Below are 24,565 nucleotides of genomic sequence, written 5' to 3' on the forward strand. Positions count from 1 at the left end.
TGTTGCCAGAAATGTTTAGATTTTAAGAAAACACACAAAGACACAGTGTTTTATGGTTAATCCAAAGGAACAAATATGAAATATGGATTTTGAGGAAGTAGAGATTGTTTATAGGTGGGGTTTTGCAGAGATGGAACATGTGGAAGCCAATTCAGATGTCATTTCAGAGACAGGGAGTACTCACTTATAAAAATCTCTTCGCCTTTTCCTAGTGTTAAACAAAATAAGCAGAAGGTCATTGACCTGAGGCTGTCTCAGTATTTTGAGTTCCTATGTAACAAACCACAATCTAGCTTACATTATCATACATAAATAAACAGAAACCTAATTTAAGAGTATGTTTTGGTAACAAGTAGTTGAGTTTCAACCAATCACAGGCAGTCAACTGATCAGACCATGGTCACATCAAACTTCTAGCAATAACAAATGATCTTATTTCTGTACTCCATCTGTGTATGACCTATGAAAGCTCACTGCCCACACTGCAGCATGCTCTCTGAACCTCTTTTCGTTTTGAGTTTTCCCAATTCATGAATCACTTTTTGCTCAAATAATAACCTGCAAAATTGAATCTGTCTGAAATGTTTCTTTTAACAGCAGGCATTTCCAGTTAGTCATTTCTGTCAGCAAATTCTCTCTTCGGAAGTCAATAGTCTGTGGTCCTTTGTACCTTACTGTGAATTACTGCAAGCTTGATTCCATCCTGACACTTTGCCTGAGATACATGGTCCTTGTGAATACAGTGTTTAGGAGTGAGGTTCAGAATGCAACAGAAGGGTCACTTTGGAGCAAGGCGCATTTCTGGAGGAAGACTTTGTCCATGTTCAGCTGTGAGGGGATCTGAGCTCTTAAAAGGCCAAGTAAAGTACTTGGGGTGGGATGTTGGGGACTGGTAGAAAGGTGCCAAATATAAACCTGGCCCGTGCTGCGAGTTCTCCTCTGCTGATTTTAAGCAGGGAGGTATCTCAAATAGCACTACCTTATCAGGGTGATCCTACTATAAGAAAGTCTACAAATGCCATTGTGTGAAGGTTCTGGGTCTCCACCCCTTATTAGTATACTTGGGCATAAAAACCCTGATAATTGCAATGTACATGGTAAGTGTTAGGATTGTAGACTTCATAGACTGGGTTCAAACTGTGTTTCTGGAATTCAGTTGTTACCTCAAGGGCACAGGGAAGATGAAATGAGATAAAGCATCTGGCATGTGATAGTGTTCAGTTAAGTGTTAGCGGTCATTATTTGTAGTAATCATACTTGCTGTAGGGGACTGTTTCTTAATGCTTTGATCTTTAACTTCTTTATCAGCAAAGTTATGATTATAAAGCTCAATTACTGGTTCATTGTGAGGAGAAGGTGGGAAGCACAGGTCTAGCATCAACTGCAGTAAATGGGGCGATTGTTAATATTGGCTACTGATTGTACTTCCTGGTTGGGGATGAATTTGAACAGATATCAACAGAGGGTTCTTTCTTCAGCAATGAGCAAGGTAAGTGACAGTTCCTTAGTAGAAGTAGATTAGTACTCAAGGCTTAGGGGAACTCAAATGCCCTAACCATTCCTACACCCCTTCTGTGACAAATTCCCAGCAAGTGCATATGCTCTTCTCTTGTGGTTCAGAGGCAAAAGAACAAGTAACATTTTGTATCTCAGACTCCACTGAAGTATTCACTGGACTGAAGAGTTGGCATTAGGTCAATGGAGACTCAATGAAAGGCAGGAGGCTGAAAAGTAGAAAACATCTAACTCTTGGATTCTAGAACAAACTAAGATTAGAATATTTCCTACTACGCTGCCAAAGTCTTATCAGACACCTGGCAAACTGCACCATTGTCCAACAGGTAAGGCAGGCCTTACCTTCAGGCTGATGTGGTTGGTCTCATTGTTCTCCAGAGGAGAGATATTTTCAGGAGGAATGTGGGACCATTTTTTCTGACGAAGTTCATTATCTCTTTTATATTTTCTGTAGAAGGAATATAACCAGTCAATAGGTTTTAATAGTGTCCATGCTATTCAGTTTCAGAACACGAGGAGAAATTCAGGACCCTGGTTTTCTCAGGCAGATGGTGGTGAGGAAGACTGGCTCAGTGGTGAGACCCTTATGTTCCCCAAACCAGACAGCGCTGGCCATTAGCAGACCCGGAGGAGTTCTCATGGACTTTCTGTTCTTTCTTTTTGTTTTATTTTACTTCCTCCCATCCTTCACTATAATAAAGGATCTGGCCTGATGACATGGAAAAATAAGGGAACAAAACAAAACAGAAAAAAAAAAAAATCAAAACTGGTAGGCTTAAAAAGGCAATAAAGTTAATTTTTAAACCACCAGTGAAGTACACCAGATTCTAAGAAAGTCAGGTCCTCTTACACAGGTATGTCTTAGAAAAATATGTTCAGAGAAAATGGAAAAGTGTGGATACAATGCAGCAACATGTTAGAATCTTGTATATAGTTCACATGAGGCAGAATTCTTGAGTTTTGGGGAATGCTCACTTTCAAGTTTATAGATAATGTAAAATGACTTCCCACAGGAGTGGCACCAATTTCTTTCCTATGTTCTTGAGAACAGTTAGTATTGTTAATTTTTTTCTTACCTTTATGATATATGGGAAGTGGTGTATCATTTTTGTTTTAGTTTGCATTTCCTTGATTACTAGAGAGATGACCTTTTCAAATATTTGCTGCATACTTTATAGAATATATGGAATCATAGAATTATATAGAATCATCTATAATTTCTCTAATTTTTTCCTTATTGTACAACATTTTATTAATTTTTGTGAGTTCTTTATGTATTCTGAAAAATAAGCCCTGTGTTAAAAATACCTTCTCCCGGTTTATTCTTTTAACCTCACTTTATGAAAAAAAATTTTATTTTACTAGGGCCATATTTATATATTTTTCTTCTATTACACTTTTTAAAATCAATGACAAAATCATACTTTCCTAACCTGACATTATAAAGCCTTTTTCTAAATTTCTTCTGTGTTCTGAAGTTAGTTTTTCATATGTAGGTCTTTAACATTTAAAGAACTGTTTGAACCAAACAGAGTCTTTATATATTATTTCATGTAGTTTTAATTTCGTTTTTTTACATGTGGGAAGCCTACTGTCTCAATATCACGTCCTAACTGATTTGTAATATTAGTAATTTATAATACTAGTAATGCGAGCAAGCTCCTATACTTGCTTGAGTCTGATTCTCCTTAAGCAGCAATCATTACTCTCCTCCTATATGTCCATTCAATTCTGAGTATTCCTTTATTAAATATACACAAATAGCATATCATTGACCAATTAGTAGGACCCTGAGACCTGGGGGAAGTAGACTTTGGAGACTTTGAAGTCTGACAGGCTTTCATTTCTGCACCCCTGGAGACTTTTGGGGCTCAACAGAGTCAACTGTCATTCATATTGGATTAGGGATTTCATAGACCATTCACTACTTTTCTTGTAAAAAAAACTCTTTCATGTAGTTGGAAAACTACATGAAAGACACCCGTTTGCCACGTCTCCTCATGGAGATTCTGGCCATTAGGAAGCCCTATTTCTGCCTCCCATGCTTAGAGACAATGGGAAATAAAAGTTACTTTTGTCTTACAATTTGTCCCTATCTTCAGCTGACTCTCATTTGGACTTGATTTCTGAAGGAAATTTTGGCTTCTGCTCATTCTTGACTAAATGGTCACACTGTCCATTGCCTATATGTCTGAGCAATACAGTTAAAAGAGCGCAATTCTGCCTTTGGATTGAAGAAAACAGCCCTCTTCCTTGGGAGAAACTTCAACTGACTTGTGACAGATTAGGCATTCACATTATGAGAGTATATTGACACTCAGACTAAAGAGTGTGATACACAAAGAAAACCTGGCTTAGTCAGGAAATGCAGGTGACCCAATAGAGATAGAATGTTCTTTGTTTGACATACACCAATTAGAGACAGTTTGGGCACCCAGTCACCCATTTATATATTCAATAAATATTTCTGAGTGCATGTTATGTCCCTAGTTAGACACATGGTATACCCAAGTCAAGTGGAGAAATCATGGAACCTGGTCAGGAGGCCTGAGTTCTACTTCTGGACCAAATCAGTACCTGGTGGTATGATTCTGGGCTTCTCTTTTCCCATACTAAAGTAGGAAATTTGGAATAGATGGTTTCTAAATCCTCTAGCAGCCTAAATATTATGTAGTATGATGATTTTGAAATTTCCCACAATATACCAATAAAACTGTGAGAACAGCTAGTTTTCATTTACATAATGCTTATTACATGGCACTCTGCATACATGACCCATTTTTAATTTTCATGACAGCTCATAGGAAGAAACTGAAGCTAAGTAATTTAAGTTGTTAAGTAACATGCTTGAGACCTCATAACTGGTAAATCATGGAACTGGGGTCTAAATTCAGGTGTCTGACTCCAAAGCTTTAATCTGCCCCCCCAGGGAATATTCTGCCCTGATGTAGTTGATGCAGAATGCCTTCATGATCTTAGGTCTGTCTGGAGACCTCTTTGTGAGCGTGTGTGAGCAGCAGAGTCAGACCTTGCCTCCCTCCTCCTCTGAATGAGGAGCACTATAGCAAGGAGGGGAGATACCTCAGCACCAGGAGAGCGATGACCAGGAGCAGCACCACAGTCCCCGTGAGTGTGAAGACAGCAATCATCAGGACCTGAGGGCCTATGGCAGCAAAGAGTGGACGATGCATTAGCGGGATCCTTGAGAAGGGAACAAAAGCATCTCAAAGATTCTAGTGGGGAAAGGGACAGAGAAAGCCCTTTTGAAAAACATTTCTTTTTTATTAATTGTTTCTTGGTAATATATGGCCTTGTGTCCCAGTCTCTGAAAAATGCTGTCTGGCATGTGCCCAGGGAAAACAGTTTGATTTCAACTCTCCTTGAAGCCTATATTTCTCTTTTATCTCTAACAGAAATAACCAAACTGCTATAGGAACATAAAGTGGTTTCCAGCACACAAATAATTGTGGTGGTAGAAGCCCACCTGCTGTCCTTGAAACCAATATACCCAGCAAGGTTTCAAAGAGGAAGAAATAGACAGTTATTTTTTAAATGCAGAACACATGTTGGAAGAAGAGTCAGTGCAGAATGTTAAATGACAGTGTTGCATGGTTCTTTCCAAACTCTCCAAGTTATTGAGGGAAGTCAGGAATGTGATTTTTGTTATTGGAACACTAGTGTATGGAGTGAATTGAGAGACTCTCAGAAGAGTTAGTGGAATTCAGGAAAATGTGGATACAACCCCAGGAAGCACTGAGGTAGAGTCTGAGAATGTGATGGCCTACGCCCAGGTGGAGAAGGACCGCCATTATGAAACCGTATAGGGGAATCATGGCTCGCATGGGCCACAGTGCACCCCTGTTGGAAAAGGAAGTTAGTGGGTTCAAAATGGAATGGATTCCAAGAAATAGAATTGTGTATGAAGCTGAAAAATAACAGAAATATGGCGAAGACACAATACTTTCTATATAAAGAGAGAGAAAAAGAAGGAAGGAAGGAAGGAAGGAAAGAAGGAAGGAAGGAAGGAAAGAAAGAGAGGATGGAGGGATCCAACCACAAATTCTCTGGTGAAAATATTCAAGAAGGGCATAGTCCAAAAATGAAACAAAGTAAAATGCAGCCTGATTTTGAGTATTTTAAAAAAGGAGAGACAATCCTTTTTCTTTTGTGTGATATAAAAGAGAAGTTTTGGAATCATAAATAAATAAATGTTATCACAGCATATGTTTAGCTTTGCATAAATATTTACATCATGATAATGATGAAAATGTTTTCTTACTTCAATTTATAGAATCAACTTATAGGTAAGGACCAAAGGACTATGATATGATTGCCAAATAAATATTAACAACCTTGATAAAGAAAAATGCAGGAGAGTTTGGGAGATGGAAAGGAGGTAGAAGGAATGATCGGGGCACTTACAGCTTTATCTCACAAAGTTGGGGAGCAAGACACTTTACGGTTGACTGAACAACACTAGAAACTCGGAGTATACTAATTAAATGCACCTAATAAATATACTGACCAAAAAGATTGTATTGAGAAATGAGAAGGCTAGTGAAGAAGAATTAAATCTTAAGTCACCGAAGATAGATAAAATCTAAAGTTTTAAATCAAGAAAAATGTTATTTAGAAATATACTGAAGAATTGAGAGACTAGGGACACACAGAGGTGGGACTAGGCATGCTCACTTTCCACTACGAACATCTCTTCTACTGGACTGAAAAATCACATGTAAGAACTTTTCTTTGCTAAAAACATAATTAATGAAAGTGCCCTGCAGAGGAAACATCAAGATCTCTCTATTAAAGTAGCGCCACTCCCTGCTGTCTTCTGTCATGGCACCATGACATAAAGTCCATGAACTACTTATATGATCCTGTACCTTTAGCACACAGCAGGCCTGGGACCTGGCAAAATGTCAATTGAAAATGACTGAATGAAAAACAATAATCGAATAAAAGTTTGACCCTGCTCATCTTACTGTCTGAGAAGAGGCAGGGGAAAGGAACCCTTTCCAGATACTAAAATACATAAATTCATGTAAAAAACTGGTATGCTGTTAGACTTTGGTTACATATTGCATGCATTTTATAATATTTTTGTGCCATCACACTATGTCCTAATGAACTAATCCTTTTTTTCTTTTTCTGAAGGAGGGTGCTTATTGTGGGGTTAAATACTGCAGCCCTGTTCTATAATGAGTGCATCTGAAAGGTTTAAGCTTTCCAAAAATATAGCTGCCTCTGACTACCTGTTGTGTGCTAACAGGACATTTTCAAATGTGAGTTGTGGATTTCTCTCACCTGGGCAGAAATAAACTCATACCTTGGAGATGAGGTAACATTATGGGCACATTTATCTTTGGTGATGGTCGTTTGTCACTACAATCACCACTTCCATCACTACCATTACTACTCCCACTTCTATCACACCAGACAAAAAACAAGAGCAAGTATAAGAAATACAGTTCCAACAGTGCAGATGATTGCACTCAGCAGTCTACTGTACATTCCCTGGACTAACACATGAATTGGAGAGAATGTGGGGGACTCATCTGCCCCATCTGGCTCCAGAAGTATGAACATGTCACTGTATTAGATGTAATTATGTCATTTACACATAGTATTTAAATATGCCATATACTATTTAATATAGTTTAAAATTCTACAAGCTTTTTAGTTTTGCTTGTTAGGCGTGTCAGGGCCACCGTAGTTCTAAGGTTAAGCTTTTGCTGCCTTCCTGTGGCTGCTGTGGTTATTACATCCTATTTATCTGTTCCCTAGGAAAGCAGAATTACATTAAAACTGCAAGGTCATATGACACTATCATTAAACGAAACCCTAAGCCTCCTATTACAACAGAGGAAGAAACAACTTCGAGAAGAGAAGTAAAATGACTGAAATTAACACAGTGTAAATTAGTGCTGGAGTCCAAAGTAGAAATACAGTTATCGCATGTTGTCTTTCATTGATTTCAAGGCACTTTGTTGGGATGGGGGTGGTGGTGGGGGGGGACAGGAATAAATAATGGACCCTACCTTTTAAAAATATAAAAAGTCATGTAAATAAATATGAATGCCAGGAGTCAGGTAGGGTAAGAGCAAGATAAATAAGATTAATAACCTCCTGGGAAGGAAGCTAAGAAAAAGCTTAGGAAAAGTGAGATTAAAGTTACATCTTGAAATGAGTAAATGTTTGCCAGTTGAATGGGAGAGTAATAAATTCTAGACAGAGGGACTAGCATGAACAAGGACACAGGGGCACAAATTCATATGACCTTCCTTTAAAGAGGTAGGAGGAAGCTGAGAGTGGGGAAGGGATTTTCAAGTTAAGAGAAAAGATATGGCTGGAAAAATAGGAAGGTCATGGACATATTATGCTCTATGCAGTCATTTGGACTTTGTTCTGCAGGTAGAGAGCTGCCAGTAGAAGTGTTGGCAACAGTGCAGTGATGTGACGGGTTGCCTTGGAGGTGGGACACTGAAGCAGGAAGGCAGTTGGATGTTGCTATAATCCAGGAAGCAGATGACCAGGGCTCTGATGGGGCTAGAACCAGATCTGCATCCTCCACGTTGTTGTATCACAGGTGCTTGGGACATGGTCTGGCACTAACTAAATCTTCCTTAAATGAATAACCAGACAATGATGGTATGATATCTAGATGAAATACTCTAATTGGTTGGCAGTAGTGTACACAGAAAAAAAGCCAAGCATGCATTCTTTATTTGTATACAATTTGACTATTTGTATACTTTACTTGTAAGGTGTAATACTAAATGTAGTAACAGGGAAGTAATGGAAAGCTCTGGCTCAGTTTTCTAGTTAACTGAAGATGATGTGAAGTTGCCCAGGATAACATAATGCCTCTGTGCTCTATAATATGAATATTTCATGTGATCTCTTTTAAGTAAATAATGAGAGCTCTCAAAAATTATTTTTTGAGAAGTTTAACACTTTAAAAATCACAATCCATCTATTAAATAGCTGAAGACTTAAACACTTCTAAAAACCATACAAAAATTACAAACAACATTGTCACAGAGAACTGTAATTAGGAGAAAGAAAATAATAATTTTAACTCAAGATTACAAAAGGAAGAAGTAGAGAGTTTCAGAAGCGCGTGAAAAAAGAGAGCTATTTAGAAAGTTATGTTTGGTTTCAAAGTAGGAAGCTTGAAGATGGTTCTAGGACAATAAAGCAAGCCTATTAAAGAAAAACCAGATTCACAAAGGAATGACAACAGTTCTGAACTGTTTGTTGTTTAAAAGAATATAATCCCCACCCTTCCTTTTGTACTCTAGTCAACTGCTAATGTCTTGAATAAACCACAGGAATGATTTTGGACCAAAATTGACTGATGCAGTGAAAGAGAACTAGAACATTACAGCTTTGACATAAGCAAGCCCAGTGAAGCAGAAATGATCCCCCTAAGGTAGATCAAACTTTTAGAATTTCTGGCTCCAGAGCAGGGCTGGGTTAGACATATTTTTAGCTTATAATTTTTAATGCTTTTAATAACAAACAAATATAGTCAGTGGAAAAAACTGAAAATTCTGAAAAATATTAAAAAAGAAAAATATATATCTTCCAGGATTCTACTCTGTAGTTACCACTGTTAAAATTTTAGCCTGTTTCTTTACAATCATCTTCCTTCCTCCCTCCTTTTCTTTCCTTTTCTTTTCTTCTCTTTTTCTTAACACCTGGGATTGAACCCAAGGGTGTTTAAACACTGAGCCACATCCCCAGCCTTTTTTTTTTTTTTTTATGTTTTATTTTTAAACAGGATCTCACTAAGTTGCTTAGGGCCTTGCTAAGTTGCTGAGGCTGGTTTTGAACTTGATATCCTCCTGCCTCAGACTCCCAAATCGTTGAGATTACAGGTATGTGCCACCATTTCTGAACATTGTTTAACAAAGTTAGGATCCCAACATCATAAGTTTTCTATCATTTAAAATTCTCTGCAAATAATTTTTTTTTTTTTTTTGCAGTGCTGAGAATTGAACCCAGGGTTTTGTGCTTTTGAGGCAAGCACTCTACCAACTGAGCTATATCCCCAATCCTACAAATAATTATTTTAATTGGTTGCATGATGCTCTACTTACGAATGTCTCATAATTTTCTAAAAAATGTATTAATGATATTTATACTTTGTTTTTTCATCTTTGAGTGTATTTGTCTAAATGTAAGATTTTTTTCCTGAAGATGGTTTAACAATATGGAATTACTGATCATCATGCTAAGCCCTGGCCAAGCCAGTCATGAACAGAATGTTCCCACACTTTATGGCCCAGGAGATAACTGTTCTGCCCAACCCACTGATGATCAATGTCACAAAGTTGCCTTGCATCTTGCCTGGGTGCAGCCTGGCCATGTTAGGGCTTTTCGTGATGGAAAGAATCTCATCTGATTTGGGTGAGTAACCTTCACTATAACTGAAATGTATGTCCTAGGAAGGAATAGGGGACATAATGGAGGACCATAATCACCAGCCACACCTCAGCTTGATAGAGTATGTATTGCTTGATGAAATAGGTATACTTTGAACTTTTTGCAGTAAAATGTAAATGGAGTAAAAATACACATCTCCCTCTCATTTTTGCCAATTGCCAAACTTAGATTTCTATGGGATAATTTATGTTCAAGGGTATAACACATTTTTAAAGATGGATCTAGCAAAATTAGAATAGGGGTATTTTCAGTGCTTAATCAGAACTCTAATGTAATTCATTGTTCAGGGAAGTAAAGGCCACATTTACAAACCTGGAAAATTTAGTTGGAATAATCATAATCATAAACTAACCTCATCAACCATAGAGTTTGCTCTTCTTACCAGAAAAATAATTTCAGGGAAAGGAAATTCACTCAGAATATCTTACCCCGGCCTGGAATATCATTAGGAAGTTTATGGTTCTTCCAGATGAATGTGGGGTTCGTGTCCATTGGGGTGGTACTATTCGTATGTGTGTCATAAGTCAAAAGCACCTTGTACTGTGTCAGGGCACAAAAAAAGAAAAAAGATGAACAGATGAGGTCAGCCGTTTTGCCCAATGATATTTGCATTTAATAATAATACTTCTCACTGGCACAAGGTGGTTGTAACAAGCTTGGAACTAGTTAGGATCTGTTTATTGGTTCATGGCATGAACATGGATTTAAGTTCCAGGTGGGTCAATTAGTTTTATATTTCTTTACAGTCATGCACTATACCATTAGCCCCTGCCTAACACAGTTATTTTGATTCTTTAGAAAACCAGTTCACATGGTTCATTTTATCAATGTTAAAACAGAGGACAAGAAAAATTAAATGGCCAACTCCAAGTCATACGACACGTGGTCACCAGTGTTTTCCACAATATTAAGCTGCTTTTGGAAACCATCTTGAGAAAGCCACCAAGCTAAAATCCATTTTACCACTTTAATACATGCCAAGGGGTCCTGAGATAATTCTACATTTCTTAAATTCTATCAATTTCATAATTTTCAAATCTCTTCTATCCTATTAGGTCCCTACACATGACATTAATTTGTTACTATGATAAAAGATTTATTTTTCAAGTAATCTGCTAAAAGAAATATAAAAAGGTATATTCTTAAATTATTATTACAAATATTGAGACATTTTATAAGAGATGTTGGGAAAAAAAATCCTTCTAAATTTACTGCCATTACCTCAACATATTCTAGACAGAATATTTGCATTTTCAAAACTTTACTCTTGAGAGCAAAATATATAATTACATACATTGAGGATAGGAAATATCTTATGTATTAGGACATGGAATATGAAGTCTGTACTGAAAACTACCTTGAAAGGGACTATCATCTCCATGGCTCTGTTCTGAGAATTAATCCCTGGTTTTTCCAACTATACATGTTACATAATACAATTGAAAGCATTAGATTATTGAAAACTTAAACCAAATTTGCTTTTAGAGAGAATAAGTGGGGAGAGCAAAGTTTTTCACTTTGAGAAGTTGTCTGAGGCTGAGATATCACATATTTGCCTGCCTTTCTCTGTGGGACATGTGGACATTATCCCAGGAGCAAATAACTTGGAGGAGGATGTAGGTATCTTTGTAGTTCCTATTAGTGACTGAAGAATTGAGCAGATCCAATTTTAAGGTATTCCCATGGATTGTATTCCAAAAATAGCATTATATTAAAGATTCAATATAGTAATTAAAAATTGTTGACTTCTATGAAATTTCTGGTTTACTTTTCTCAAACTGCACATTTTTTCTCTAGCTTTTTACATTTGCAATTATAGATATCTTTTGCAAAGCTAGGTTAATACCACACACACACACACACACACACACACACACACACACACACTCAATATAAAGCATGTCATAACGTTCACTCTGGAAAATGAAAAAATGTTTGACTTTTTCTCTTAGATTCCCAATAATATCAGAACCTGATCTGTTGAGGGGAAAAGCGTTTTATTGACCACTTGGTTGGATGAAACAGTGACTTTCAAAGTTTGGATGGACACAACTTCGGAAGACATAAAGTGGGGTGTTTGTTTTTAAATTAAATGTTGATCTGCTGTCAACCAGGTGCTGGATAAAAAGCTAAGCACTGGAGAGATGGAGAATTGAGGCAACCCACTCCCTTTCTTTATAGGTGAGGAAAAAAGAAATATATAATGTAAATAAAGGCAAAACATTAGGGGCTGAATATGTATGCCCAAGGAATGCACAGGTCATGATTTTCCTGGGAGTTCAGATGGAGAGAACAGAGACTAGCTCACAGAAATCTTGAGTAGTGAAAATGAATAAATAATTCTGGGGAGAGACTTATTATCTTCTCATTGATATTCCATGAATATGCAGATCCTTATATTAATCTATAGATGGTTTTAAATATATATATGTATGCATGTGTGTATATATATTCATATACATATATTCACACACACATACGTATGGAAAGTAAAAAGAATTGATAATCTGAGTAATTTTCTGTGGTCTAAAATGCTTAACGAATGCTGCCCCAAGTGGGTATACTTATAAAACTAAAATGAACTACCTTCGGATTCTAAGCTAACTTCTCCAATTGCTTCGCTATCAGCCCTCTTCCAGGTTACGCCTGCTCACCCAGTGGCAACAGCATCTCCTTGTGTTTCCTGATAAGCCATCGGACATACCTTCTTGCTGTCCACAGAGGCATACAGAAGCACCATAGTACTGTCAATATCCCCGCAGTCATCCAAAGTCACAGGACCTGTATAGCCTAGGGCAAAATCAGAGAGCATTTAGAGGCCACTGTTGACTTCTTGCTGGAAACGAGTTGGAGACCGACAGTCTAAAATGATTTCAAATAGCTCTATTTCAAGTTTACTGAAAAGTTGTTAACCTTAATGTTCTTGTCAAAGGGCACCTGAATTGGTTCTTGACCTGAGATTTCCGAAGGATATTTTTATGGGAGATGTTATTCATTTGGAGAGAAAAATCTTTTTCCTTGCATTTTAGGATGGCATTAAATGTAATCAGTTAATAAATTGCTCAATTATTAGTGCCAAACTTTTGCTAAGAGTATTTACCAACCTAGTAGCATAGTGTATAAGCCAATACTCAGTCTAACTTAGATTTGTAAAAAGAACAAAATTCCTTCACTATTATTTATTATCTGAAGACATTGAAAAAAAAATTCATTTAAGTTTACTGAGTTTCAATTTTTCATCTATGAAATAATAGCTGTGTAAGATGAACCTATTAAATGATTGTTTGGATTTTAAAAATGATCAAATCAATTTCACATGGTTCAACAAATATCTAACATTTATTTCATGTTTATTATCATTCATCTCTGTGCGAAGTCTTTTCAATGAAGTCATTATTTCATCCTGCACAGACTACCATGATATAGAAACTGCTATTATTTCCTCTTTTATTGATAAGAAATAATTTATTGGTTGAATTCAGAGATACTAAGTAATCTGATCAGGGTCATAAAGCTGGTAGGTTGTTAAACTTATACTGAAATAAATGTCTGCTGACTGAGTCTGTGTTAGTGGCTATTAGGATGCTTGACCATGATCATGGAGGTGAGAAGATTAAGAATGCACCTCGGTGCCTGGTAGAACTTGGGACACGTGGAAGGATCAATAAATGATTCTCTCTCCCTCCCTGCTTCTTCAGGGGAGTGAAATGGTCACTTCTTATCATTGTCATAAGCCACAACCCCGGTGCAGCCCTCAGATCTAATGCTAGGCATCTTCTGCCCTCTGAAGCCAACAGAAGACTCTCTGTGCAGTTGCACAAAGGTTTACCAGAGTAAGACTTTAAAGGCAAGTTAGAGAAAACAAATATTTACTTATTTATTTATTTTGTGGTGCTGGGAATTGAACCCAGGGCCTTGTTCATGTGGGGCAAACATTCTACCAATTGAGTTATATTCCCAGCCCAAAAACAAATATTTAAAAGGAAATTTCTAGATAAGAGCTGGAAAATGACAAGTGGGAATTTGGATAGGGGCTTGTGAATAAAGGCAAAGTCAACCCAGCAGTTCGGAGGGGCATGTGTTGTTTTGGATGGTATTGTTATGAGGGGTTTTCATAGTTACAGGTTTAACAGAGTCCTGGATCCTTGAAGGATAGAAAGGGAGGTGTAAAGAATCAAAAATCAGACTGCAAATATTTCTCTTCTTGATAGTCCCTGAGCACAACCAGGATACCACTGCTCTAAATGCCTTGTGAAGAACTCATTCATAAGTACAGGGCCTGAGCTACATGCTTACTCTGTGATACTCAAAGGTTCTGAAAGTCTGCTGCATAAAATTGTGTGTAGTTATCTGTAGTGGCATTCCAAAAGTTGATGCAATGATATTTGTCCCCAAATGAATTCAAAGGTCTTAGATCTTGAACCATCAATTACCACCACCACCTCCAGCCCCGTTTCCCAAAGCCCACATCTCTTCAATTGTGCTGTTTGCTTATAGGAGACCAGTACCTGGAAAAGTGAGGTTCCTGAAAGCATGTGCAAATTTGGGAGTGGCAATAGCTTCTCCATTCTCAAGAAATATCTTCAGCATGTGCCCAAAAAGCAAGGTTCCATCCAAGTAAGCAAGTGCAAAGTCATTTTTTCTCTGAATAAGAAAGGAAAATCTTAAAATGGATCCCAAAAAAAGAGATTCTGGTCTGGAGCCTGCAGCAAAATGTTCTTGGGATCAGTAGGTCATTGGAAAGGTAAAGGCATATTTGGGGAATTACAAAGATGATATTAAAGGAAACTTCTGGAAAACCCTCCCCTGGGTCAGTGTTCTTTGTTATCCAGTGTCATAATTCTGCTTTCTCCAGGGATCAATGAAACAAGAATACTCCTTTAGGGAGTACCTACAAGCAGTTATATACTTCCTTTCCATGATGACAAAATATATAACTGCAGCCAGAAAAGTCAACATAAAGCATTTCATGATTCTTAAGATTTTATAAAATAATACTTGCTCATAGTTTAATGTTTTATTAAAGTGCAAAATGAGAAACACACACACACACACACACACACACACACACACAGCCCCTGTCTTTAAGAATCCTGAATTGTCATGAGCAGTTTTGATGGGAAAATATCACTGAACTTGCTTTGACTAGGTATTACTTCAGCCCCCAAATGTCTACCCTGGAGAGAATAATGGACAGGTCAGAATTCCCCTACTTCTGTGTTTGTTGTGTGGTATTCCTCCCAGAATTGGGCTGTGAATTAACACTCCTGCCCCACCAAGACCAAGGGGTTCTTTTACCTTAGGCATTTTGGCCTGCCTGTCTGTGAAGAATCATGTTTGAATCTTGTTTACAAGAAGCAATGCTATTTCTATGCACCCCAAATTATATTTGCTAGAAAATAAAAAAGGAAAAATAAAACCCATTTTATTGGTTTCAGTTTCTTTTGCTGAAATCATCATTTCCAGAGATGAAAAGGATTCAGTTAAGATCTAGCCTAAAAAGAGGTTGCAGCTCCTAGTTTTGGCAGGATCATAAATTGGACAGCTAGTCCAGTGGTATTCTTGGAGGTGACCAACTTTCCTTACAATTTTTTGGGTCTCCCCTTCAACTTGCCATCCCAAAGTTGTTCAGGGTCCCCAGGATTGCCCCTTTGCCAGCCTCTGTCAACTGTCTTTTAGAACAGGAAGCATCCAACAAACTTAACCACATTAAGTTCTAACAACTAAGTCCAGTGTGCTGTTAGGATCAGAGGTTCTGTATCACAAGAAGGTGATCATGATTAAATGTCCAAATGGAGAAAACTGTACTGGGACAAATGTTCAGATGAGATATTATGATGATAAGACAAATTTGGATATGGTCAACTTGATTACAGTGGAGTGTACTGTCTTAACCTAGGAAAACATACCTCTAAAGGTAGAATTTGGTATCAGTGACAAGAGAAAATTGCTTTAGAATGTAGGGAATTTTCCAGTAACCCTTCTTTATTTTACTCTACTTAATTTCTACCTTTCCTAAGTGGAGGACTGGCTCTCAATAGCAGGGCTTCTTCCTGTCTTTCTGTGTGGTCACTTTCATGCTGATGTTGCCAAAGCATCTTCTGTGGTATTGGTTTAGAGTCCAGCACAGTGACTGCCTGAGAGCTTTGGTAGGAATCCTGCTTTTGAAAAATGCTGAAACCATAGTTGGTCTCAGTTAACATTTGTTTAGTGAATTGGATCAAGTAAAGATAATTTCAAACGTAAAAATTGGGGTCCCAAATGGGAGAATATAATTATTTTACTCTATGTTATTTTTAATAAACACACACACACACACACACACACACACACACACACACACACACACACACAGCTTACCGGTAAAAAACTCTTGGAGAAAGAGGTATTTATCATGGAGTTTCCAGGAGGCAGTGTCAGAACAAGGACATTTTTCATATAATCAGGGGCTATGGCATTGTCCTCAAAGTAGTAGTCACTATAATAAAGAGCACATGTTCCTCATAAAAATTAAATTCCTCCCCAAACTGAGTTGCATCTTCTACAATTCATACAAACTATACCATCAACCTGGAAAATACTTTAAAACATTTTTTCCAGTAATCTACAATTTTTTTTTTACCTCCCCCAGAGAGATGTGTTTCCCTCTACACTTGCTAAAATGAATGAGAGAACTTAAGCCACTGTGATTAACATAAGAAAATGGAAAAGAAAATCTGAATGCAGGTATGTCTTTGAGGGAAATTTTTGGGCTCTGGACATGTGAACCAATAATTACTCCTAAGGCTTAATGACCCTGGGTTTATACTAGGAAACTTTTTAAGTGCTCTTAACAATTTAGAGATATTGGATATGGTACAAAGAAATATTATCATTAAACTTACTTTCCAGATAGTGAAGCATAAGCATAAAAAGTAAACATTTTCTTGACAGGTGGGACAGTAGCTCATTGACCCTTATATCATCAGCTCCTGGACTACACTTTACACACTGTAGACTCTTGATACTATCTGAGATTGCTCTGAAAATTATATGGTTCCTATATTTCCTTATCATTTGGGTGTTCTAAAATGCAAAAAAAAAAATCTAACATGATCAAACGCCTATCCCTAGGGTGATCTTCATTTAATGTTTAAACATCTCTGTGCTAAGGACTATGTCAACTCCTTTGCTTGTATTATCATCTCTAATCCTAATTGGACACATACAAAGTGGACATTTTAATTGTCATTTTACAAATGAGAAGATTTCATCTCAATATGCTAATACTCAAGAGGCAAAAGAACCAGAAGCACCGGAATTAGAATTTGAACACAAATTAGGTCTATGTTTGAATCTCACAATGTTCTTGAAACTTAGCCAGGTGTCCTTTGGGAGTAGTCACAAAGGAAAGCTAGGATTTTAGCAGCTGATGGAGGGTTTGCTGAAAGTAAAACTATACCACCTGAGCTACACTGAAGACAAAGCAGTCACTGAAATGAATGATGGGAGTGAAATGTTGATAACTTTGCCTTTTTTCTATACTTCTATAGCCAAAAGGTTAGATTATTTATCTTCATGAACATCTAGCTGTGAAACAGGCCTGTGCTCATTTCCCTTCACAGTATGAAAAGTACTTTAAGTGTGGGAGCAATGACTAGGCAAATATGGGGTCTGAATGCAGACAGGTAGTGATTAATGGTCCAGTCAGATAAGTAAAGTCACATGATTCAGCTCATGGGACAAGGAGCACAGGCACACCAGCAACACCCCCTTTTATGCTTAGTATAACTCAGATATTTGGTTCTTGTTAACAGGGTTTCCAGCCATATTAGCAGATGAGTGCTAAAAATATATACAGGATGTAATCAAAGGTGGTTTCTATTCTTCAGAATTCATAGTGCAGAAAAAGGACAGAGCAATCACTTTGTGGTGATCTTTCCTTCTGCACTTCTCTGGGATTGAGAACAGAAAGCATCCAACAAATTTAATCACATTAAGGTACAAAGACTAAGTTCAATGTGTTCTGCATTACAATAAGGAGATGGTGATTTGATGCCCAGGTGGAGGCCCTTTTTCTGGAACAAATGTCCAACCTTATAGGATACTAGGACAACAGGAACAAACTAGTACTCTCCTGGGAAAATCCAGACAAGGGTGAACTTGATATAATGGAGTAAAATGTCTTATCTAGATACCATAGTCCCAAAGAAGTGCAGAAGAAAATATTGTCTTAGAAGGCAAGGAGTAATTTTACAAATCAGATCTATATAGCGTAAACTTTACTCTTAACAAAGGTTCCAGAAATAAAAGTAAAATAGGGCCAAATTCCATTAGCAACTGAAGAAAATGAAATGAGGTCCACATTTCCAGAAATAATAATATTGAATTATTAATTGATTTATCTTTTCCTAGACAAAGAAAGACCTTAAAATTAGTGTGGAAATCAGGATCCTAGGTTAATGAGTAGGCCTCATGGATGAATGAACATGTGGGTTTAATGGATCTTTAATAAAAGTTTTGCATTCAGACATGATGAAGGTATCAAAGGACTCTATCTCTGCTAAGATCACAATTGATTAAATAAGAATGAGGGTGTGAATAAAACTTTAGTTCAAATACTACCATCACATTGAACCCCATAAGAGGCTGTGCGAAGAGCAAGTGTCTTCTGGAAGTCTTTGGTATACTTCCTTTTTGAAAGGAGGAGGGTCCCTCTAGGTATGATATACCTACTTGAATAGATCCACTAGGATAATGACAGTGTCTTCAGCCACTTCCTGGTCACCCTTCAGGTTGTTGAAGGTATCAGGTGTACCACACATAACAAACACTAGAGAAGAGAAAGCAAGACAAGAAGAGAAATACATGATGATCTACACAAGACTGGGAAAAAACCAGTTTTTTGAATTTGAATCCAATATTCCATATCACATTTTTTAAAGATTAATACCAATTCCCCAAATCTCACTCCCTTTTTCATTTGTAGTTATGGAGCCAGAATAGGACTACATGGAATCTTTAAAAATCTTCTGGTCCATTCCCTTAATTTCATAGATTTAGAGAGATTGAAGCCAAAAGTCAAAGGCGTCATTTGATTGGGAGATGACTAAGAGAGCTCTTGAACAGAACTCAGACTGAGTGCTTATTCCATTACACTGAGGTGGAGTCATTATAAAAGTCATTTTCACAGATAAGTGAAGTGCACCCCACCATTTGTAAAATGGTTGAAAAGATACCGTAAAAGTGACTATGAAAAGAATTTATGAAGTCTTTCTAAGCAACTTTCCTTGGGCTTTGTAACTTTTTCACTTGGAACTCAGTCTTAGATATTTGAGTGACAGGATCCAATCAGAACCTCTACCAGCAATTGCAGCTAGTTATTACTTGAATGTATAGCTTTATGAGGAAGAGGAATTGAGGGAACTTCATTAAACATTTTTATATGCTATTTTGTCCAGTTGAATTGTAAATTACTTAGGAACATGAATAATTTTGTACTTCTTTTGTCATCAGATCTTGGTTAATATTTTGCAACTAGTAAGCTATTAATACAGCAAATTCCTAATCATGACAGTAGATAATTAATTGAGTGATATCCAACAATCTGCCAAGCAAGCGTCTTTCCTTCTAGGGAATTCCCACAATTGATTCCTGTGCTCTTGATACGTTCTGGTTTATAAGGAGAATTTTGTGGAAAGTGCAATAAATTACCTAATAATTTATGAGGTTGATTTTATTCCATTAGCCTTTCACACTTGGCTTCTAACTCACAGGGAAGGTGAGATAAAGAAAGATTAGGAATGTGAGATGATCTTTGCTGCCTTGTAATTTTTCCTGGGCCCATATGTCAATAAATTTATATTCTTGGTCCCCAGGAGGATCAGGGTTCAGAGCATGTGAGGATTAGTCACAAATTCAATAATATGTTGGATTAAAGTGCACTTAGCAGTTTACCAATGATAGTTTTCGATATCAGTTTAGTTTATAACTTTTATGGATTCTTGCATAATTATCTATATTCATTATGTTAACATATTTATTCAATACTATTTTTGTGTTTTTCTTTCAGAGGATAAGGTTTTAATCAATGAAGGAAACAAAATAATAAAATTGCAAGCAACCAAAGATCTCCTAAATATACAGAATATATATAGGTAATGACAATAATTCTGCAGTGGTAAGTTTGTCAAAATGACTCTGAAGGAGGTGGTAGTCATGAGGAAGAGTCTGGCGAAAAGATTGTCTTCCTATATTTTTACCATTGCTTTTCCTGTTATGATCCACTAAGATATCCCGGAACTGGTCATCTCGTCTCAAGGTGTCCTTGAAGCTGAGTACCTGAGAAAAATAGGAAACTCCAGCCTCCAGAGCATTGAGGTACCTGGTACAAGAAAGGAGAAACTAAGAAGCTGGCTTTGTTTCCTCATGGTCTTCCCATGCATTTCACTTGTTATTTGCAAATCTGTCCTGGGCTTCATCTAAAATTAATTTCTGCTATTAACACATTTAAGTAGTACACACCATGATACCATTGGTTTGGACTATGGACAGCTAATTTAGTGAAAGTATGGGAGAAATTTTAGGGGATCTTCATGTGTGTGTACAAATAATAGACATTTGATGAGTCCCGTCTACTGGCTTTCTGCTACTTGTGGAAGGGAGGATCTACTCTGCTCTACAAATCAGAAACCTTTGAATCTTCAGTCCAAAAACTCAGAGTTGATAGGACTAATTTCTTCTCCTGTGTGAAATGGGCTTTTTTTTGTATTCTAAGCTCATTTAAAAGTTTCTAGGGTGATGTCTTATAGTTTCCCAGAGATACATTCCTGTGGTATCCCATCTTAGACTTCTGCAAACCTAGGTGGTGCTCTTCCAGGATGCAGAACTAAGCAGCATTCTGGAAGCATAGCCAGTAACCCAACCAAAAGACTTTGCCATTTTTGCTAGAGCTAAGAACTACTTGTAAGCATGGGCAGAATGTATATTGACTGATATCATATCATACATAGCAGTGTAACTCTGGTTTCCATTTCTATTATCTGTAAAATGGGCATTATAGTACCGGTTTCCTTTTCTTCTGAGGATTTACTGTGGAGAATCAATAAAACCAATGTGAACACATTTTCAAAACTAAAAGGAATATTATGAATGATCTATGCTGAGTATTTTTATGATACTTTATTTGCTTTGACATCTTTGTTTTTATTTGTATGTGCATGTATGTGTGTGTGTCCATCACAATGCTTCACATCTGATAATAACCAGGTATCCTGCTATGAGATTATGGCTTACTTTATGGTAAGTGCCAGCAGATGTTAATGATCCACCTTACCAGAAACAGTCCTCAGTCTCATTGCCATCCTTATAAACATATGAAGAGTTCCAGGAAAAAGGTTTGAATGGCAGATCATTGATCTTCCAAAAGTCAACCAAGAAGTACATCAATTTCCTAGCTGGAGACATCAGCCTGGTTAAGGTTTCTTTATAGTCACATGACAATCCAAAACTTCCAGCTGAAATCATGGGGTAGTTCAATTGGGTGTCAAGGCTATGCCAAGAGGTGAGAAAGAAACCAATACTAGGGTTAACAAATAAGATCCCTCTTTCACCTTTTCCAGAATGTGCATATAGGGGGCACAAAAGGAACTAGAGTCATTCAAGCAAGCTCCTCATGTACATAGATATCCCTCTCACACAGGTGAATTTAAAAACATGTATTGACCATGTTCTTTGTTACCAGCACACTGTAAGTAATTTCAGTATTATGCAGATCGGTTACTTTAATTTATTCCTAAACAAGTTGTCATACTCTCTGGGCTGGGAAGGAAGTAGGACTGAGAAATAGAGGTTTGGGCTACCAGGACCATCATAATTGTTTTAAATTCAGAAAAAAACGCTTTTTTGCATTTTCTTCCACATATTGCCTTCCTTCCAGCTCTGCAACGGACCACTTTTGAGATGAATGGTGGCAGTTGATTTTTCCTTTCTTGCTTAGCACAAGGAACCCTCCTTGTAGTTCTTTAAACATATCAAGCTCCATTCTCAGTCAAGACAGATGTCAGGATGATGTTTCCTGCCTCTTTTCCCTGCTAACTTTTATTCATCCCTCAGGGTCTAAATAAGATATCACTTTATCAGGGAAATTTTCATTAATACCTAAAGACAGGTAATGATTTGGGTGAGTATATGTGGAATATTTGTCTTCCCCACTAGACTGCCAGTTCCCTGAAGGCAGTGACCATGCCTGACTTGCTCACCTCAGTCTGCCCGACTCACCTGTCGGTGCTCAATATGTATTTAATGGTGGAAGGAAAGTAACATTCCTTTTCATCCCCTAAGCTGGTTGAAAGGATTGTTGCATCTCAAACTGCTTGCCTCTCAAACTCGCTGTGTTCATGGCTTAATTTGTCCATTATTTTCACTCCTCAAAACTGCTCTTTATCCTGATTTTTTCCCTCCATTTCTTTCAGCGTTTTGAGATCTCAAAGCCTTCTATGACTACGTTCCATCCCTCATGTCAACATTCGGTCAATTATCGAATATGATTGATTCTGCCTTTAACTATCTTTAAAGCTGTCCTCCCTTTTCTTGCCCACTGGCTTTTGCTAGCCCAGGCCTCTTCTCCCTGTGGACTTTCCTGTCATCAATCTGCCATGTCTTACCTATAGACTGCCACCAATTATTCTTTCCCATGTTGAGCTTCTTTTCATGGCTTTCTCATGCTCAAAACTAGTGATTTCTATGCAAATCTCATCAAATACAACTTCTTTCACCTACCTGAACTTCCCTCACACAAACTTCCAAATATGATCCTACTTAACTTTTCTAGTCTTTTTTATTCTTCTATATATTTCCTGAACTCCAATTAATATAGACTTTCACAGATTTTCTTCACCGCCCTACTTACTTGCTTTTACATATACTTCTTCCTCTGCCTGACTGGGAAGCTTATTCCTTGATCTTTGCCCATTAAAAATTGGTACAATTCTTCAACACAAAACTCAGATTCAAATTCCTTCATGAGATCTTTTCCCTTTTGAAGCTTAACCTCCTCAACCAGAGGTGACCATTTTTCATCTATGTATCCTGCATCTTCTTATTTGCTCTTCTCTGATGGAAACCATCTCACTTGTATTGGTGACCAGTGTCACTGTCACCTTCTCTACGTGGCTGCAAAGGGGTATGTTTTACTTAATTTTTTTCTTTGCTAGAAAAATAAAATGCTCCTTTGCATACATAAGGTCCTCATTATTGGGGAATCAATTTTCTCGGTCCTCCTTTCCTTTTGAAGACACTTAATAGCAATACTATAAAAGATCAGATAAGACAACAGTTGTGAATGTGTGCAAGGAGGAGGAAGAGTGAATCTGTCTGAATTTTGGTGTGGGGGACAGGATCAGAAAATGCTCCTGTGGTATGCCTATGGTATGTGGTGGCCTGGCATCTGGGTCTGTTGTTCTGCTGGGCATGAGGTGTCATAAACAGACTTTGCAATAGAAATTTTGGAGGTCTAATGTTTACTCTCCAAAACCTGTTGCACGGTGTTCTTGAGCATAGTTTTCTTTGAGTAGACAAAGGGTGGTCCTTGATTTAGGAGAACACGGAACAGGTGAAAGAAATGCACATGAGAGGGATTTTGACTGAGGAAGGTGTGGCTGGACAGAACAAAAGAATTTTGTGGTGATGCGAATTACACTGAGCAAAATGAATGAAAGGGCTGGGGACAATTTTCCAAAAGCCCAGATAAATATTTTCATTCTAGAATATATTATAGGATTTTTTTCTAAGATGATACAGGTACTATGAAAACACTTAAATATGCTGTTTTTCATCTTCAAATAAGCCTATGAAATAAGTATCTTGCTATTTATACACTTCTATAAACCTGCGTATAAAACAGCCCCACAAATACCCTAGGGTGTAGCACTGCCCTTTGTGTCTCCTACCCTCTGCCCATGCTTTTGTGAATATTTCCTTTATTAAACTCCTCAGAATCTCTAAGGTCTGACTTTCCTATCTCCTACCAGGTCCCTGACTTTCTCCTCATAACGTGTTGCTTCTGATGCTCAGATGCCAGTGACTCAAGCTGAATAGCTGCTGTAGTCACCCCACACTGAGCAAAGGTAGAACTATCTGGAGAAAGAAATAGCAATTACAGAGAGGTGGCAAAGTATGAGGCTCCCAAAGCTCCTCCTTGGGCTCCCTTGACTACACTATGGGTTATTAAACCACTTAACTTGATATCATGATCTGACTTCAATTAGCAGTGATATTTAAAAAGCAGCAAATAAAACTACTTACTACATCTGGAAGGTGGAGTATGTACAGGAGGGTCCCATGAGGGCACAGCCCATCCGACCTTCCCTCTGTAGGAGGAAGTAATGACACTAATGACTAAAACTAAATAAAGTAACCAACGAACAGAAAAGACGTAGCAAGGCATATAGGCTCCTGGGAAGTTGGGAGGTGGCCCATTCAAGAGTCTGAATGCAGAGCAGAAAGGAGTTGCATATGGTACTTGGGCAGGGCCAGGGATAAGTTAGGGGTGGGGAGGTCTGAGATCTGAGGCTATGAGTGGAGGGAAACGATATTCCACGAAGGTGAGCTGGATCCCTCA

At 37.6% G+C, this 24,565-nt stretch overlaps 1 protein-coding gene across 1 annotated transcript in view; it reads right to left on the bottom strand.

Moving 5' to 3' along the window:
* GUCY2C (guanylate cyclase 2C) overlaps positions 1-24,565 on the bottom strand; it is a 67,460-nt gene that overhangs the window by 33,212 nt on the left and 9,683 nt on the right. Inside the window, exons 3-12 of the mRNA XM_079140036.1 lie at positions 24,250-24,314; positions 21,281-21,496; positions 20,208-20,329; positions 18,682-18,778; positions 16,327-16,444; positions 14,475-14,610; positions 12,671-12,756; positions 10,395-10,506; positions 4,597-4,678; positions 1,858-1,963 (exon numbers count right to left, since the gene is read on the bottom strand). Of these exons, the coding sequence (XP_078996162.1) occupies positions 1,858-1,963; positions 4,597-4,678; positions 10,395-10,506; positions 12,671-12,756; positions 14,475-14,610; positions 16,327-16,444; positions 18,682-18,778; positions 20,208-20,329; positions 21,281-21,496; positions 24,250-24,314 (1,140 nt within the window). The remainder of the gene's footprint in view (positions 1-1,857; positions 1,964-4,596; positions 4,679-10,394; positions 10,507-12,670; positions 12,757-14,474; positions 14,611-16,326; positions 16,445-18,681; positions 18,779-20,207; positions 20,330-21,280; positions 21,497-24,249; positions 24,315-24,565) is intronic.

Source organism: Sciurus vulgaris, assembly GCF_902686455.1.
Source record: "Sciurus vulgaris genome assembly, chromosome: 5".
In the NCBI taxonomy this organism is placed as follows: domain Eukaryota; kingdom Metazoa; phylum Chordata; class Mammalia; order Rodentia; family Sciuridae; genus Sciurus; species Sciurus vulgaris.